Below are 18,390 nucleotides of genomic sequence, written 5' to 3' on the forward strand. Positions count from 1 at the left end.
CGTCCTGGCTGTGATTTATAACAGCAATAAGTTATTAAACAGGATTTATCAGTTCCGTTAACTTCTGGGCTACATCAGAAAGTGAAACCTGCCAATGATGTGTAAACTATGTGGACATCTCAAACTACCCAGCTTCAAATAAAGCAAGTCCCACCAAGGAATAAGTGAAGAGCAACAAGGGATGGGCAATAAAATCTGAATTGCTGGCACTTTATACAAGCAGAATTCAGTTCTCTGAATTAGCATGGTTTTTACCTAATCTCAACAAAAAAAAATTCACCCTGTTTTGAAGAGGTAAATAAGAAAAGAAAATCATGTCTTAAGTCATTGACATAAGAGGGATATATCCTCTCCAAATTTAATTCACTTTCCTTCATTGTAATCTCCTTAAGATGGATGGCAAGGAACACACCATACAGTATTGACAGGGTGCAAATCTTTTTCAGCAATTCCAAATAATTTCTCAAGGTGATATAGCTAATACTCCATGATGAGCTTTAGGGCTGGAGAAAACCTGTTAAACTATGCATTGTAAAGCCTCTAGTGACAAATTCTGTTGTATTTCTATTCTATTCTATTTCAAACAGTTTATTTCCACAGACAATTTCCAAATTATTCAAAGATTATTATGTAGCATCCTGCAGTACTCAGTACAAGGGAAATTAAATCAAATAGACCAGTGCAAAAGACTGAATATTTTTGAATACAAGCCAAGTTAAGAGTAAATAATTTTTAAAGGTAGTTTACATGTTTCATGAACCTGAATCTGGCTGCAAACCTGCCAGCATCCCAAAGCAAGGTAATAAGGATGGAAGCTGTGAAGGGTCTTTATTGAACTTAAGGTATAATTTAGAAGACTTTTCTAATTTTTTTATGTTAAATATTTAATTTGCCAAAAAAAACTGACTACTGCATACAAATGAAAGTGAAACTAGCAATGATTGAGTGAAGTTGTCTTAAAAGTCATTCCCAAAGATCATAGGTCGGGGAGCAGGAACTGGACAATTATATTCTAAGCTGAGTATTTCATAAACTGTGAGACAGTAGCACAGTGGCACAGCTAGTACAGGCACTTCTTCAGTGCCAGAGAGTCAGGTTCAAGCTTGACCTTGAGTGCTGTCTATGTGGAGTTGGAACATTCTTCCTGAGGTCACTTGGGTTTTCTCTGGGTACTCCAATCTCCCCCCCACATCCTAAAGATAAGCAAGTCGATCAGTTAAGCGGCTGGTGTAAATTGCTCCTGGTGTGTGGCTGAATGGTAGAATCTGGGAGAACTGATAGGAATGTGAAGAGGATGAAAATATAAATGGTCGACATGGAGTCAGTGGGCAATAGGGCAATAGGGCTTAGTTCTATGCTGTATCTTTTTATCACTCTAAACTTTGTGCTTTTAGCATTTAGTTGTTTTACATTTTCAAAAACTCCATAAAACATATATACAAGCACCTAGCAGAACAAATGGTAAGTCATCTTTTATTGCGAGAGGGTTTGATTACAGGAGTAAGGAAATTTTATGGTGACTATATAGGCTGTTGGTCAGACCACAATTAGACTGTATGCAGTTTATGTTTCTTTATCCAAGAAAGGACGTACTTGCCAAGGAGGGAGTGCGCGATGTATTAATTAGACAGGTTACCAGTACTGGGGGTTTGCCATTCGAGGGGAGAGTGAACAGAGTTTAGAAGAATGAAGGAGATGCAATTGAAATTTGCATTTTTTACAGGGCTTGACAGCTGGATGCAGGGAGGATACTTCAACTGGCTGAGGGGTTGGAAATAAGCGACAAGCTGTTAAGGATTGAGATAAACAGAAATTTCTTCACTGAAAGTGTGGTGAACCTTTGGAATTCTTTACCTCAGACAGCTGTGAAAACCACTATTATGTTCACAGAAAATAGCTACAGGAAGTACATCTTTAAGCTGGAAAGAGTGCAGGACAGATTCATGAGGAGGTTACCAGGACTGCAGTGCTTGAGCTGTAAGGAGAGGCTGAATATGCTGGGATTTTCTCCCCCCCGAAGGGGAGGCTAAGTGGTAATCGTATACAGGTTCACCAAATCATGAGGGGCATTGATAAGGTGGGTGGTCACAGTTTTCTCCCCCAGGGTATAGGAGTCTAAGACTTGAGGTTATTGATTTAAGATGAGAGGGGAAAAATTTAAAGGGGACCTGAAAGGCAACATTTTCACACATAGGATGGTGGATATGTGGATCTAGCTGCCAGAGGAAGCTATAGAGGCAGGTACAATTACACTTAAAAGACATTTGGACAGGTACCATAGGTAGAAAAGGTTTAGAAGGATTTAGGGCAAATGCAGGCAAATGGAATTAGCTCAAGTAGGCAACCCAGTTGGGCCTCTTTCAGTGAATCCAGCAATCAGTTGATTTCTGGGCATTAAAGAAATCACAGGGTATGGAAAAGGTATTGTAAAATGGTGCTGAGGTACAGTCTTGAAGAATAGTGGAGCAGACTCAAAGGAAAAATGGAGAAATCTCTAATGCAGCTTACAGTCAGGATGTCACTTGCAACCAAAGTGAAAACTCCAGCCCTGTATGTCTCATTGCATCAGGAATGAATCTATGCATCGTAGTTCTAAGTTTTAGAAGAACACCTTAGAAGAGTTTTAGAAAAAAGATTCTCTTACAAAAAAAAAGCTTCGTTTTCCAGTAACTAAAACCAATGGAATCTGCACTGAGTAACGAAAACACTATAGATCAAGTTTTCAAAGTAAAAGTGAAGATGTTATGAAGAGTTGTTTACAATGTTAAAAATGTTAAAATGCATACCATTACCATCCATGAAATCAGTGTAATTTTGTTTATTTTCTCCCGATCGTTCCTTGTGATAATTCTCTGGGTTCTGGTTCTCACGACCATTTCCACCTATGTGATCAGAAGCACTTATTTCCCAGTTACCATGCAAAATTTCTGGGGCATCAGTTTTCAGTGCAGGCTGCGACTTCCTAGTGGTTTCCTCTGCAGACTGATTCTCCAATTTCACACAAGCTGCCAAATACTCCGTTGCAACATCAACAGCTGAAGAGAATATCATTCTTTCTTCAACAGAAATAGCAATTGGAAGACTTGTCTGCAGTACTGCTGAATTATCATCAGGAGCATCAGGACAAGTAGACTGCTCAAGTTCATGTGGAACTCCATCTTTTAATATCATATGTTTCTCTGTGGCAATGCTTTGGTCTGACTTTGTATCAGAGGCAATCACCACCGATTTCTCACTCTGTTTACTTGCGTCTTTAGAGGAACAATGATTTAACACATTTCTTGTCTCTTCACGATCCTGTAAATCACACCCTGATAGAACAGAGTGATCAGAAATCCCATTTTTTGAAGGGGAACCAGAACTGGTTTTTCCTGAAGTATTATGGCACAATACAGGATTGATCTGCATCAACTCCTCAGCTAATGATAGATTACCCAATTTTCTGCTGCTTTGCATTAGCTTGTTTACAGTCTCTTCATTGTCCATCAGAGCTCTTTGCACTTCTTTGGTATCTAAAGAACTTGCCTGGCAGTTTCGTGGTTCAGCAGTGTCCCTCTCCACATTCATTGAATCATCTGTATCTTCTCCAGCATCCTGTCAATCAAACACAACCACATCTAAAGTCAACATTCTTCCAAGATCTTTTATTTTTATGAACCCTTTGCTTATGTTCTTCTGTGCCAATCTCCACCCACTTTAAGTGAGAACACACATTTAAAATTTCATATGGAAGTACATTATTAACATAATTGCAGTCACTAATACTAAATGCATCAATAACTATTATATCAGGGAGCTATGCGTTGAGAGGCTGTTTCTGAATTAGTGTTGATGGAGATCTGTAACTTTCTACCAGCAGAGTCTCTGTGCCTGCAGTACTGTATAGGGGGTGAATCACCACCAGATCATCATGTGGTGGCTGGCCTATGCCAGTTTGTTACTCAGCACTGAATTCTGGATATCATTAATGCTCTCTGTTCAAGGAATAGTCGCTTCAGCTTCCTTAATGGCGGAGACCAGCAAGGATCATGGAGCTACACGAATTCCAAGGGTTGTCATTACCCCAAGTTTCCAAACTGTAGGTGATCACAAGATAAATTTCTGCCTGTCACTGCAATCTTTCAAGATGCTTGCATGATAATTTTAGCCTCACATAATCCTCCATTGTTGGCATTATTTTGGCTACAGCTCACAGAGACTTGACACTTGGCCAACAATGGCAATCCCCTTTGACTCCACCCACTCTCCAGGATCCTGCTGAATAATCAGAGCTGTGAAGCCATCAAGGCCCTCAAGAGGAGATTTCAGTGTGGGAACAATCAGTGGGTGCTCTACTGTACTCCCAGATATGTGGCCCTCATAAGGGCTCAACTTCTGCCTCACAGGAAAACAACACATAGAAGCAGGAATACATAATTTACCATTCAACCAGATCAGAAATTATCTTTTCCCTCAGTGCCATTTTTCTGTTATAACTTCAGATCTTTAATTTCTAATATCTAGAAAACTATCAGTGCCAATCTTGAAAATACTCATAGCTGTGCTTCCATAATCCTCTTGGGCACAGAATTCAAAATATTTACCAATTTATGTGTAAAGACTTTTGTTGTCTCTGCTCCCATTTTGTGATCAACCCAATTTCATACATGCAGCCAGGAGAAAGACCAACTCCACATCTACCCTGTCAAATTCCATATGAATTCTGTATGCCTCAGTGACATCACCTATCCTTCAAAGCAGAGTCAGTCTCCTTAATAACTACTCATATGCAAAATCTGCCTGACCCAAACTAAGTCAAGTGTGCATTCCCTAATAAATTCCCTTCATTGCAAGAACTGTGCAATCTCAATAAAACATAGGCTCAGGAGAATAACATGTGCATTTTAAGGTACTGGTTTATAAGTGAAACCATCTTGGAGGGGATGATAATACCTACAGTATATCCAAAATCATAATCTAATGAGGAAAATTATGTTGAGGTTGCAGGTATATACTTGAAGATTTGATGACCTCAAGGGAGTGCCTTGGCTTCCAGTTACCTGTCATTTTAATTCTCCACCCTTTAAATTCAATATTAAATTCAGATGTCAATGTGCTGGAGGAACTTAGCAACTCATGCAGCATCTGTGGGAGGAAAGAAATTGTCGACCTTTCAGATTGCAACCCTGTACCGAGTCTGAAAATTAACCCCAACTGCTGATCTGGAACATTGATAATTTCTTCTTTCCATAGATACTGTCCTACCTGCTGGTATTCCAAGCATTCTCCTTTGGATTTCAGGTTTCTACAATAGCTCTGAGGTGCATTTCACAGCTTTGCATGTTACCTTGTCTGTTTTCTCTTTCTCCCATGAACCTCTGGACCATAGTGCTCTGTAACCAGGGCACCCTTGGCCTCACTTACACACTCATCATCATGTACTATACACCCAACCTCTCTGCAACTTTAAAATAACCTGTTTTTCCTCCCCCCTTCTTATGAAGAAATTTTGACTTGAAATATTAACTCTGTTTCTCAGATATTCCTGACTTGCATTTTCTGTTTTTATATCCCTCCTTTGGTGGGGAGAGCATATTATATGTAATATTATGAATATTAAAGGAAAAAAAGCTGAATCATTCATAACTACGTTCGGCCAGAAGTGGTGAGTGGATGATCTAAATCAGCTTCTTTCTGAGACTCCCACCGTCACAAAAATCAGTGTCCATGCAATTCAATTCATTGCATATAATATCAAGGAATGGCTGATAGCACCAGATAGAGCAAATGGCTTGGGGCCGGACAACACACCTGCTCTAGAATTAGCTGAACGTCTAGCCAAGCTAGATCAGCTACATAAATACAATAAATACATGTAGGTCAGAAGATGGCTATTCATTGGCAGAAGACTCACCCTGTGATACCAAACACTTTTCCATTCCTGACACTCCAAGGTCTTCCTGTTATTTTGCAAAGCACAAATTAGGAGCATGATGGAACACTTTCTATTTGCAGTACGAACAATTCTCAAGAAATTTGTATTATCCAGAGAAAAGCAGCCCACTCACCACCCCTAGGATTTATTCTCTCCATTACTGGTACACAGTGGCTGCAGCAATGCTGTTTAAATGGTGCACAGCAGTTACTTGCCCAGGCTACTCTAAAATGTCTACTACCAAGAAGGACAAGTATAGCAGACGCATAGGAACATCAGCAGCTGCAGGCTTCCCTATAAAATGCACAACACAACCTCTTGCAGATATTTCACTGATCCTACATTGTCACTGGAATTAAATCCTACAATCTTCTACCCAGCAGCACTGCAGAAATACCTTTACTAGAAAGATTATTGTGGTTCAAGGAGGTTCACTACTACCATCTTGAGGACAATCAGGGATGGTCAATAAATATGAGTGCCAAAGCCTCCGTGTTATGTCCCTTTGACCTTGTATTGTGTTAGTCATTTGCTGAGAAATGTGCTCATGTATAGCCCAATTAATGATTCAGTAAAATCATGGATACCAAGCTTCATGCAATAATGTGTCTTATGGCCCACTGAATTCCCACTGTTTCCAGTCTTCAGTAGCACTGAACTCTCTCATCTGCACTGTACAAATGTTCAGTTATGTTCATGGGAATTTGATGTTGTCAGTGGATTCATTGGGAGATATTCCATTCAGTAGCTTAGTTCCCTCAGTGTCCTGTATGTTCCACTATTTCCAAAGCCAATGATGTTTTTATTCCTCAATGTAATGTTGACAGTTAGCACAACCAGCAACCAATCACTTCATCATCTATGAACCTACAGTCAGTCCACCAAACTTGGACAGGTACTCTCAACTTGCACTGGTCACTGTGCCTGCAAACCTACAAGAATGGGGTCGATGGCATTAACTGTAGAGCCTCTGAGGACTCAGTAAAACATGTATGACTTGTATCTGTAGACTTTACTATTTGGGAATCCAAAGCTTTACACATTGATGATGATGCCTTCTTTAGGTGACATAACCACTATGCCATAATCATCAGTTGTAAGAACATCCTTTCCTTGTATGCAGGACAGTGCCCTTTATATCAGAATGAGCAGTCTGAGCCAAAGTGATCCCTATGTGTGAACAACCTAATGCCAAATATACAATTCAGGTAACACAGTTCTCACAACAAAATGAGTTAATTTCTCCTTGGAACCCACATAACTATATGGCAAAATTATAAGCTAATGTTAACTTACTTTGCATAAATATCAATATATTGTAGAATGGACTAATGAAGACATCATCTCATTTAGATATAATCAACCATGTTCACCTCTCCAATACAGCCAAACACAAGGCAGTAATAACAAACCAAACAATGGAAACTATTACTAAATTACCAAGAAAATCACGCAATAGCAGATGCTGGAAACCTTTAATAAAAACAGAAAGTGCTGGAAACACCCAGCAGGTCAGGACAGACAAACAAAGTTAATGTTTTGGGTCAAATTGGATTTGACTAATCATGCTATGTGCCCTGCCCTTTAAAGATCACTTTTGTCGCCTCTGAAACACATTCCATCAAGGATAATAGATTAGAAATCTTAGTGACAAAATAATGATTAGAATCAGGTAATGTTTCAGGATGACAGTATCTCGTGCGGTCCGTTTAGCCACACCATTCTAAGTTGGTTGAACACACAAGAGAATCTGGAGCAACAGGCGACCTGCTGGAGGAACTCAGCAGTTGAACAGCATCCGTAGGGGGAAAGGAATCTCTGCATCAGGACTCGAAGTGTCGACGATTCCACCTCCACCTCCACAGAAGATGCTTGACCGGCTGAATTCTTCCAGCGGATTATTGGTTTATTGGGCCTACCTACAGCTGCAGCTATGCTGCCCTGTCCCAGAGGGTGCAGGCACAAATGGTGCATTGATCAACCATGGCCCTTGTGACCTGATTGTCAATGCAGCATGGGGATCAGCCAGTTGTATCAACAAGCCAAGGCACTACTGGTATGCTGGCAGCCTTAAAGCAGACTCTCTCTTTGGACTGGACACATGCTGGCCTTGCTACTCAGTGAAGACCAGATTGCATGTTGCTTTTGATGTCTCCAGATTTGTGGCAACAGCTGTCATGATGGCAGAAGTTTGTGCATGGCTGCCAATGATCTGTATCAAACTGGCAGCAAACAGACTTTAATAGACACAGTAAGACTTTAACAGACAATAGGCTGTGGGCTGTAGACTCTGGGTGGTCTCTGTCTGGGTTGTCCTAAACAGCAATATCTCTTCCATCAAGTTCCAACATGGATATGCCAATGCCCACTGGCACTAGATACTCAGCACTTTTTGACCAAGGGGTCAGTCTCGTGGCTTCACTGAAAGCCCTTTGAAGGACTGGAGAGTCTCTCTCAACATCTCATTTCACTCCAAGACCTGAGGTTATATTTAAGGCATCAAATACTATATTACTTTTTGCTTATTGGGAACTTCTTCCTTGGGGTTAAGGCTACTGGGAGAAGCAACGGAAATAGGATAGTGAGGAGAGGTGTGCACCTGGGGCATGGCCAAGTAAGTCTGCAATGATAGGGCCAAGTGCACATGGAATAGTGATGGGGATGGCACTAGTAACTGGAGTGCTTGGTAGATGTTAACATGGACAGAGGCACGCTATACAGCAAAATTGGAGAAGGAGACATCTGAAATGAAAGATTACCTACTGGCACACCTTTAATCATGGATACTTCAAATCAAGCCTATTTCCATGATCATGAGGATCCACCATCTTGAACAGACATGAGAGAGGTAGCATTGAAAAGAGCTACCCATTGACTTTTGTCACCTCTTCTCTATACTGCCTCATTTCAGTATTGCTGACTTGGTGTAAAGGATTCAAACTGTCACTCTCACTAGGATGTTTAACTTGCTACCTATGGTCTCTTCTATCTTCTGAAATAAGCATACATATCAGTTAGAACAAAGGCCAGAAGTGTCATGTTGGCAATGCATGAGGCTGTTTAATAGCTGAAGCCCTGAAGTCAATCTTCACAGGACAAAGTTTAAAACAGAACATTGAAATTACTGAGCAGTTAAGCTAAAGAAACTGAATTAATGTTTCAGTTTAATCACCCTTCATCAACACCCTGCCTAATAAGCATTTATCTGACAATGTTAATAAAAAAATACTGGTGTGCTACGCTTTAAAATTTCATACCTGCTGCCACACAAGGAACGCAATGAAAATTGTGTTCTAGTAGATCCCCAAAGAATTAGGAATAATTTACAGTCCAGTACACCTTAGATCTTGGCTCTATGATCAGAAGAATGTGTAGCCCAATTTTTTTTTTTTAAAAACAGTATTTCTAGTTCTGCTGTCACATTTTTGTAGAAGTCATGCCAAATTCTGTGATGTCAGCTAGAATAGGAACAACTGTGGTTGGTGATTTGAAGCTCTGATAGAAAATATTCCTGAAGCAAGAGGATACAGATCTGCAACTTTTAACTGTTGTGATAGCCTGTGCGCTGCTGAGCCAATTGTTACTATGTATTGTTGCTCAAAAAGCTTGCATGATCCTAAAGCTTTCTGAATCGATACGAAATACACCTCAACTAAATGTTAAACACCGCATATTATCCATTTCTCTGACAATGAACCCTACTCTTCAGCTAGCACAACTATGGGAAAAGGGTTAAATAATCCTCAAGTTAAACAGGTGCTCAAAAGAGTCCTGGAAGAATGAATGCATCTTTCATCCCTCAACATACACTACACCAACATAAATTTTGATGTATATTGATAGCAAGAGAATGCTTTGTTTAAAACAGTGCTTATGCTGAAATAAAAGATGAGTGAACTATAAATTAATCTATTAATGTAATAATAGAGCTGACAGTTTAAACACAAACTGATAAAATGTGGCCAAAATGAAACCCATTTTAATGAGGAAAATCTGAAAAAGAAAACAAAAAATGTGCAGCAGAATTACGATATTGAACCCAATTGAACCATGGAAACAAAAACAAGTTATTAAAAAGCTATTATTTTGCAGACATTTCAACAGATATTGCTGACCATATTTAAAAAAATACTCTTCCAGCAAAGGCCTTATTTATTCTGAAATGAGAAAATGCAAAATGTATCAATTATATTAACCTCTATTATTGTAAATATTACAATAAGCATTGCAATATTTATATCAAGCTTCTGTAATGCTAGTACAAGCCCAATATATTTTCAACGCTCTTTGCAATGGCGCAGTTCAGAAAATCCAGCAACTAAAGGGAAGTGGCACCTTCTCGAGTGATACAGCATTCAAAGAGTTTCTTCCCACTCACTGAATCCACAGCACAGATCCAATTTATTCCTTTTTGATTCTCCTTCATTTCTATCATCTCCTTCACTCTTCTCCACACTATTTACAGTGGCTAATTAACCTATCAATCTGCACACCTTTGGGAAGTGGCAAGAAACTGGTACACAGCAAGAAAACTGGTCACAGTGAGAAATATGCAACTCCACACAGAGTGCCCGATTTAGCATTGGCTGGGAGAGAAGTGAGGCAGCAGCTCTAACAGTTGTGCCACTGTGCCAGTCCTACAGAAGGTGACTCATAGTTCTATCAGTGGAACAGGTTTCCTCATCCGAACATCTACCTCCATTCTATCAGTCTCCGCAATGAGCAACGGTCCACACCTATTGCCCTGAACTGTTTCTAACATATCCTGACTATACAGCAAAAAATGATAACTAGATTTCTGTTTACATTGGAGTACAAGACTATAGATGTTGGAAGTTCAAGTCAAAAATCAGAATGCTGGAAGTTCTCAACAGGCATCAGAGAGAAACAGCTGATTGTTCAGGTCAAGAATCCACCAGCAAAACCGGAAAACTGAGAAGTTGTGGAATCAGGGAGGAGAGAAGAGAGAGAACTCTGGCAAGGTCTGATAGGGTGATAGGGTGCACATCAAGATGGTCAAGGGAACAAATACCAAAGAAAAGGAAAACCAAAACTGAAAGAAAGGGAGGTTAGCTAAAATTGTCCAGTATTGAATATGTAACAGCCTTAGCAACATAAGACCATAAAACAAAGGAGCAGAAGTCGGCCATTCAGCCCATCAAGTCTGCTCCGCCACGTTATCATGAGCTGATCCACTCTCCTATTTAGTCCTACTCCCCCGCCTTCTCACCATAACCTTTGCTGCCCTGGCTACTCAGATACTTATCAATCTCTTCCTTAAATACACCCAATGACTTGGCCTCCACTGCAGCCTGTGGCAACAAATCCCATAGATTCACCACCCTCTGGCTAAAAATATTTCTCTGCATCTCTGTTCTGAATGGGTGCCCTTCAATCCTTAAGTCATGCCCTCTCATACTAGACTCCTCCATCATGGGAAACAACTTTGCCACATTCACTCTGTCCATACCTTTCAACATTCGAAATGTTTCTATGACGACTCTCCTCATTCTTCTAAACTCCAAGGAATACAGTCCAAGAGCAGACAAACGTTCCTCATATGTTAACCCTCTCATTCCCGGAATCATTCTAGTGAATCTTCTCTGTACCCTCTCCAACGTCAGCACATCCTTTCTTAAATAAGGAGACCAAAACTGCCCACAGTACTCCAAGTGAGGTCTCACCAGCGCCTTATAGAGCCTCAACATCACATCTCTGCTCCTATACTCTATTCCTCTAGAAACAAATGCCAACATTGCATTCGCCTTCTTCACCACTGCCTCAACCCGGAGGTTAACCTTAAGGGTATCCTGTACGAGGACTCCCAAGTCCCGTTGCATCTCAGAACTTTGAATTCTCTCTCCATTTAGATAATAGTCTGCCCGTTTATTTCTTCTGCCAAAGTGCATAACCATACACTTTCCAACATTGTATTTCATTTGCCACTTCTTTGCCCATTCTTCCAATCTATCCAAGTCTCTCTGCAGATTCTCTGTTTCCTTAGCACTACCGGCCCCTCCACCTATCTTCATATCATCAGCAAACTTAGCCACACAGCCATCTATTCCATAATCTAAATCATTGATGCACAATGTAAAAAGAAGCGGCCCCAACACGGACCCCTGTGGAACACCACTGGTAACCGGCAGCCAACCAGAATAGGATCCCTTTATTCGCACTTTCTGTTTACAGCTAATCGACTAACGCCCTGTCCACGTATGTAACTTTCCCATAATTCCATGGGCTCTTATCTTGTTAAGTAGCCTCATGTGTGGCACCTTGTCAAAGGCCTTCTGAAAATCCAAATATACAACATCCACTGCATCTCCCTTGTCTAGCCTACTTGTAATTTCCTCAAAAAATTGTAATAGGTTTGTCAGGCAGGATTTTCCTTTAAGGAATCCATGCTGAGTTCTGCCTATCTTGTCATATGCCTCCAGGTACTCCGTAACCTCATCCTTGACAATCAACTCCAACAACTTCCCAACCACCGATGTCAAGCTAACAGGTCTATAATTTCCTTTTTGCTTCCTTGCTCCCTTCTTAAATAGCGGAGTGACATTTGCAATCTTCCAGTCCTCCAGAACTATGCCAGAATCTATCGACTTTTGAAAGATTATCGCTAATGCCTCCGCAATCTCCACAGCTACTTCCTTCAGATGTATTGACAACATGTACTGACACTAGCCATCATTTCAGAAGAATTGTTAATACATAACACTAACCTGAGCTGAAATCATACAGAGCTGATAGATCTTGATACCAACCAGACTACCATTCTCAAATTAGAACTAATGGCTCCAGTTAATAACAACATAATATTCTCCAACTCTAATAATCCGATTGCCAAAGAGATCATGAGCTTTATGTGGAGTAGTTCCTACTGAGGGTTACTTTGATGAGTTGATGCTTTCTCGAATCTTAAATTTTGCTAAGGTTATGTGCTGAGTGCCAAAGGAGTTTGATCTCAATCCTCAGTTTTTTCCACATTGTAATCCATCTATGATGTTGCTTCCCATTTATTCAATTTGTTTATATCCCCTTGGAAGCTCTCTACTTCCTCATCACTACTCTCATTCCCTTGTAGTTTCATGTCATCAGTAAACTCGGAAGTATTACATCCGATCCCTCAGCCAAATTGTCGATATTTAATGTGAACAGTGGGGTTCAAATACTGATCCTCATGGTACCTCTCTAGTTACAACCTGTCGACCTGTGCCCAGTCTTTATTTTCTATCTGTTAATCAACTTTCAACTCACATGCTGCCCCCAATCCCATGTGCTCCAAACTTAATCAGTAACCTCCTGTGTATTGGCATTGGTTTATTATTGTCATGTACAAAGTGTGAGGGGATCCAGGAGTGCCCCTATTAACTGTTTGAAGGGAGACAGAGAGAGAGTTATTTACCACCGATATGTTGCTTTTGAAAAGAGAGAGAGAGAGAGACGAAGATTAACGGTTGGACTGTCACTTTAAGGCATTGGAAGTAACTTTGGATTTCTACTGAGTTGGAGTTGGAGACAGCACCGAGCAGCTCGAAAGTTGCTATGGTGACCGACAGGACATTATTGATGTTACTTCCAAGGACTTGTTGCCTGCTTGGGCATTTCTTCACAGACAAAGGAAGGAGGGACTCTTTGAATGACAGGTGATGCTCAGCCTGGTGAAGTAAATGGGAGGTCAGATGATACAGACCTTAGACACATGATCTGGACACTGAATGAGCAGTGTTGTGCCCGCAGAGAAAGTGGGTTTTGGAGGATCGATCTGTCTGATCGATCCTCCAAAACCCACTTTCTCTGCGGGCACAACACTATTTCAACGGTGAAGAAGGGGTTGACTGGTGGGGAGTTGCCTATGTGTCCACCCTTGTCGGGGTGATAGCTCCACCACAGGAAAACCGGTCCCCCTGGTTAAAGTCACAGTCAGTGACTTGTAAAGGATTTCGGAGGATGATGAGAAGATCGACGGCAACAACTCACCTGAAGACTCAACTCACTCTCTCTCTCTCTCTCTCCATCACTACTCAACTAAATACCACAAACTGAACTTTACTCAACATCGTAAGACTGTATCTTTTTACCCCTAGACTTAAAGAAGCTTGGTTTTCAGACATATATATTCCACACTTACTTTTATATATAATCATTGCTAACCTGTTTGATTTATGTACGTTTATATTACTGTATTGCGTAGTTACTAATAAATATTAGTAGTTTATAGCAATACGAGACTCCAAAGTGGTTTCTATTTCTGCTGGTTTCTTTATCCCCGTCACAGGGTACGTGACAAAAGATACAGTGAAAAGTTTGACACACAAAATGCTGGAGGAACTCAGCAGGCCAGGCAGTATCTATGGAAAAGAATACAGTTGACTTGTTTTGTATACTGTTTATACAGATCAGACCATTACACAGTACATTGAGCTAGAATAAGGTACAACAAAAACAATGCAGATTACATGTAAAAGCCATCAAAAGAGTGTAGTAAAAATAAACGATAAAGTGCAAGATCGTAACAAAGTACGTTACCTGTGGAACCTTCATCAAGTTTGTAACATACTGTGCTGCTGCTACAAGAAATTTTTTTCATGGTATATATACACCTATGACAACAAACTTGCACTTGAAATACACCACATCCACTGGTACCCCTTAGTTACTCTACTTCCTCAATCCATTCTCAAAGAAATCTAAAAAATTGGTCAAACACAATTTCACTTTCATAATTCATGTTAACTCAGCTCAACCATATTATTATTTTATAACTGACCTAATATCATATCCTTTATAAAAATATTCCAGCATTTTCCAACTAGTGACATCTGGATAACAATGAGGTGGGGGGCAGGTGGATTGCATTTTGGATTCCTTCCAAGCTTGAAGTGGAGAAATTTTGAACATACTGTAGTTTGCCAATTGTTACAGCTTAAAGCTGATCACAGATGTTTTCTTAAACAGCTAAATACATTTCATTTGCTCTTGCCAGAAGCAGCATTTTGAGTCAGCACAAGATTCAATGAGGATTGAAAGCTTCCACATGACTGCACTCACAATACTTTGTCCATGTTCTAAGTGTGAAAGATGGAGAGTTAAAAACAACCACAAGACAGAAAAATGAAGTGATTTCAGTCTGAACCAACAATTTGATATTGCCATGCGCAATGATGGCTAATAGTCTGAGGAGATCTCCAGGAATATTAAGTAAGTAGAAGCAAGGAGATGATAATGGCCTAACTGAAGGATGGAAACTCTGGAAACGATTGACTGTAGGCTGGAACTGCCCTACATGGAGTCAGGGACAATATTTCCTCAACTTCACAAAGCAGCAGTAATGAATTTGGAACTTTGCTTATTTGTGAAGATTTAAGGTCTCAGGTCTACAGTAACAAGAGTTAACTAGAGGCCTAGATTAAGGCAGAATAGCACTTTAGTGAAGAGCTTTGATAATCAGACCCACATAGAGAGTGAGGTCCATGCTCCCTGTACCTGATTGGCCTAGCTGTCATAAGGAGGTAGCTGGGAACAGGCCCAAGTGCAAGAAACAGAAACTGAAGTACTAGGGACAGGACCAGGATACAGGGTGAGGGCAAGGACATGGACACGAAAACCGGGAACCCGGAACAGGACTGGACAAGAGAGCTAGGAACCCAGGCTTGGACTCTGAGCCAGAGACTGGACTAGGACCCAGAACCTGGGTCTTGCTTCTGGCTCAGACCCCAGAACAAGGCAAGGACGTGACTTGGCTGGCAGGCAGGCCGAGGCTGGAGTCTTCAGACGAGGCGAGGCTGGAGACCAGAGGCTTGAGGTGAGGCTGGACACCAGAGGCTTGAGGCGAGGCTTGAGACTAGAGGCTTAAGGCTTGGGGTCTTGAAGCTTGGCTTGGGGTCTTAAAGCTTGGCTTGGGGTGAGGCTTGAGGTTTGGGGTCTTGAAGCTCCTCCTGGGCAGAGCGTGGTACTCCTGGGCAGGGCGCGGATCTCCACCCAACGGAGGCAAGGAACAGGAAAGGACAGAAACAACCGCAGGGTAACGGCAATATGGCCTGGCTTACCCGACGGAGGCAAGGGACAGGAAGGGACAGAACCAACCGCAGGGTAACGGCAAGACGGCCTGACTTACCGAGCGGAGGCAAGGGACAGGAAGAGAGCTAGGTACAGGGTGGCTCAAGGACAAGACCTCAGGCGAGGTGAGGCGAGGCGAGAGTTACCGGCGAGCCAAGGCAAGGCTTCAGGCAATGCAAGGCATGACAAGAACTCCAGGGGAGGCGAGGTGAGAGTTACCGGCAAGACAAGGTAAGGCTTCAGACAAGGAAACGGAAGGCAGGGGAAGGGATACAAGGAGTAAGGACAAGAACAATCCAGCACCCACGCCCTGGTCTCTGGAGGTATTTATGTAGCCGGCCCCAACGAGAACCAGCTGCCTCAATTAGTGCTCAACAGGAACAGAAACAGGATAGACTGGAAAACCTGGAGCAAGGGTCGATGGACTGGACCATGAACCAGAATGCGGACTTCACGGACTGGACCATGACACTAGCACCAATAACTAATGTGCTATACATTTGGTGAAGCAAGAAATGGAGGTGATATTGCAACAACTGATAGTCCAGAACAAAGATAAATAAAATGGGTCAGACTTGAACAGACAATTGATGTGGAATTATCTCATTGAAGGAGAGTAGGAAGGTGGGACTTGAAAATAAGATTTAACCTCTTATCAAACCTTGGAACTGCTGATTATAAGGGTACCCTAGGACCAATTTTGACAAGGAGAGACTCTGTGTCTGAAGCTTGGAGAACATCTGAGTTCAATCACACATGCTCTGACTGGTACCCAGCCATTGGTTGGCTGCAGTTTATTTTGGAATGGAAGCTGAAATACTGGCCATCAGCCACTCCATAAAGTTGAGTCTACCAATGTCCAATCAGGGAAGGATAAGGTCAAAATCCTGTCCAAGATTAATGGTGGAATCCTTCAATCTCTTTTTACTTTGGAACAGGCTTTCCAATGTTCCAATCTGTTTAGACAGCTCCAGCTAGACTGTACCCTGTAACACTGAACAGCTTGAAGACATGAAATAAATGGGTCTTGCAGAATGCTCTGCAAGAGTGTGATGAATGTTAAATATGGGATTCATCTGATAAATATCATTGATTGCTGTGATGGAATATGATACATTGAGCAATGTCAAAGATTAGAACTATTGAAAAGTGATGGCACAGTAGCCCACAATTCAGCCCATCATGTCTGTGCTGGCTGTGAAAGAACTTCAGCTCTCACCTTCCAGCACCAGGATGCTAGTCTTACAGGGCACACTTCCAAGTAGGATTTAAGAATAATTAGGGTATCTACCTCAAATACCCTTTCTACCAAAGAGTTCCAGAATACCCAATAACCCCCAGGTGAACAAAAAGGCTTTATCTTCCCTCCAATCTTCTTCCAATTATTTTAAGTTTTTGCCCTCCAATTTTTGACCTCTCTACTAATGGATATTGGTTTCCTTGTTTATTCTGTCTAGGTGCCTTTTCTTTTCACACATCTTAATTAATTTTCCCTTCAGTTTCCTTTATTCTTTCTGACCTTAGCCAATTTTAAACCATAGCTACAGTTTTTCAGTCTGTACTGCAATTAACGGTGCAGTTGGTTGGATGAGATTTGATGATACCTTCTGTTACCTTGAACTTTTCGGGATTAATGACACAATGGACTCTGTTGATGCTGGAAATCTTGAGAATCACACATAAAATGCTGGAGGAATTTAGCAGGTCAAGCGGTATCTATGGAAGGGAATAAACAGTGTACGTTTCAGGCTGAGATCCTTACTCAGTACTCCCGAAGAAAGGTCTCGGGCCAAAGGTCGACTGTTTATTCTCCTCCATAGACACTGCCTGACTTGCTGAGTTCCTGTAGATTTTTGTGTTGGATTAATGCCCTTAGATCTTGTACTCCAGGTACTGGCTACTACAGCTAGCTCTCCCTCTGAAGTTCAGTAGCCTTCTGACCTTCAGCAGATCTCTCCTCTTCTCTATCCACTGCAGGTGAGGCCGCTAATCTACCTTCTAAAACCTATGATTCTTCTAGCAAACACAAACCAAAATAATGTCTATCCATTACAGGGTCACTCTAACTGGACCACATGTTGAAGCATAAGTTGCCAGCACTGGGTCGAATAACCTGATGCTAGCTACTCCAATATCCCCAATCTGTCGGCACACTTCTATGTCAACCTCCAATCACTTCAAGCCCGCCTTCCCAATGACCTTCATGATGCCAGTATCTCCACCTCTCCTCCACAAGATCGAGCCTTCCAATATCCCTCCATAACATAGAAACTTGCAAGAGGAAGCCATCTGGCCCTTGAGGCCAAAGAATTGATTGGTGACTTCAGAAAGAGTAAGATGAGGGAGCACAAAGAGGGATCAGAAGTGCAAAGAGTGAGCAATTTCAAGTTCCTGGGTGCCAATATCTCTGAGGA

At 41.4% G+C, this 18,390-nt stretch overlaps 1 protein-coding gene across 9 annotated transcripts in view; it reads right to left on the reverse strand.

The window, feature by feature from the left end:
- Positions 1-18,390, reverse strand: part of LOC134349452 (uncharacterized) — a 420,820-nt gene that overhangs the window by 12,908 nt on the left and 389,522 nt on the right. For 7 of the 9 annotated variants that reach the window (XM_063053823.1, XM_063053798.1, XM_063053832.1 and 4 more), the window contains one exon: positions 2,787-3,594. In XM_063053823.1, the coding sequence (XP_062909893.1) occupies positions 2,787-3,594 (808 nt within the window). The remainder of the gene's footprint in view (positions 1-2,786; positions 3,595-18,390) is intronic. The other 2 variants (XR_010018683.1, XM_063053790.1) reach the window with 2 other exon arrangements.

The sequence above is a fragment of the Mobula hypostoma genome, chromosome 1, assembly GCF_963921235.1.
Source record: "Mobula hypostoma chromosome 1, sMobHyp1.1, whole genome shotgun sequence".
NCBI classification, from domain to species: domain Eukaryota; kingdom Metazoa; phylum Chordata; class Chondrichthyes; order Myliobatiformes; family Myliobatidae; genus Mobula; species Mobula hypostoma.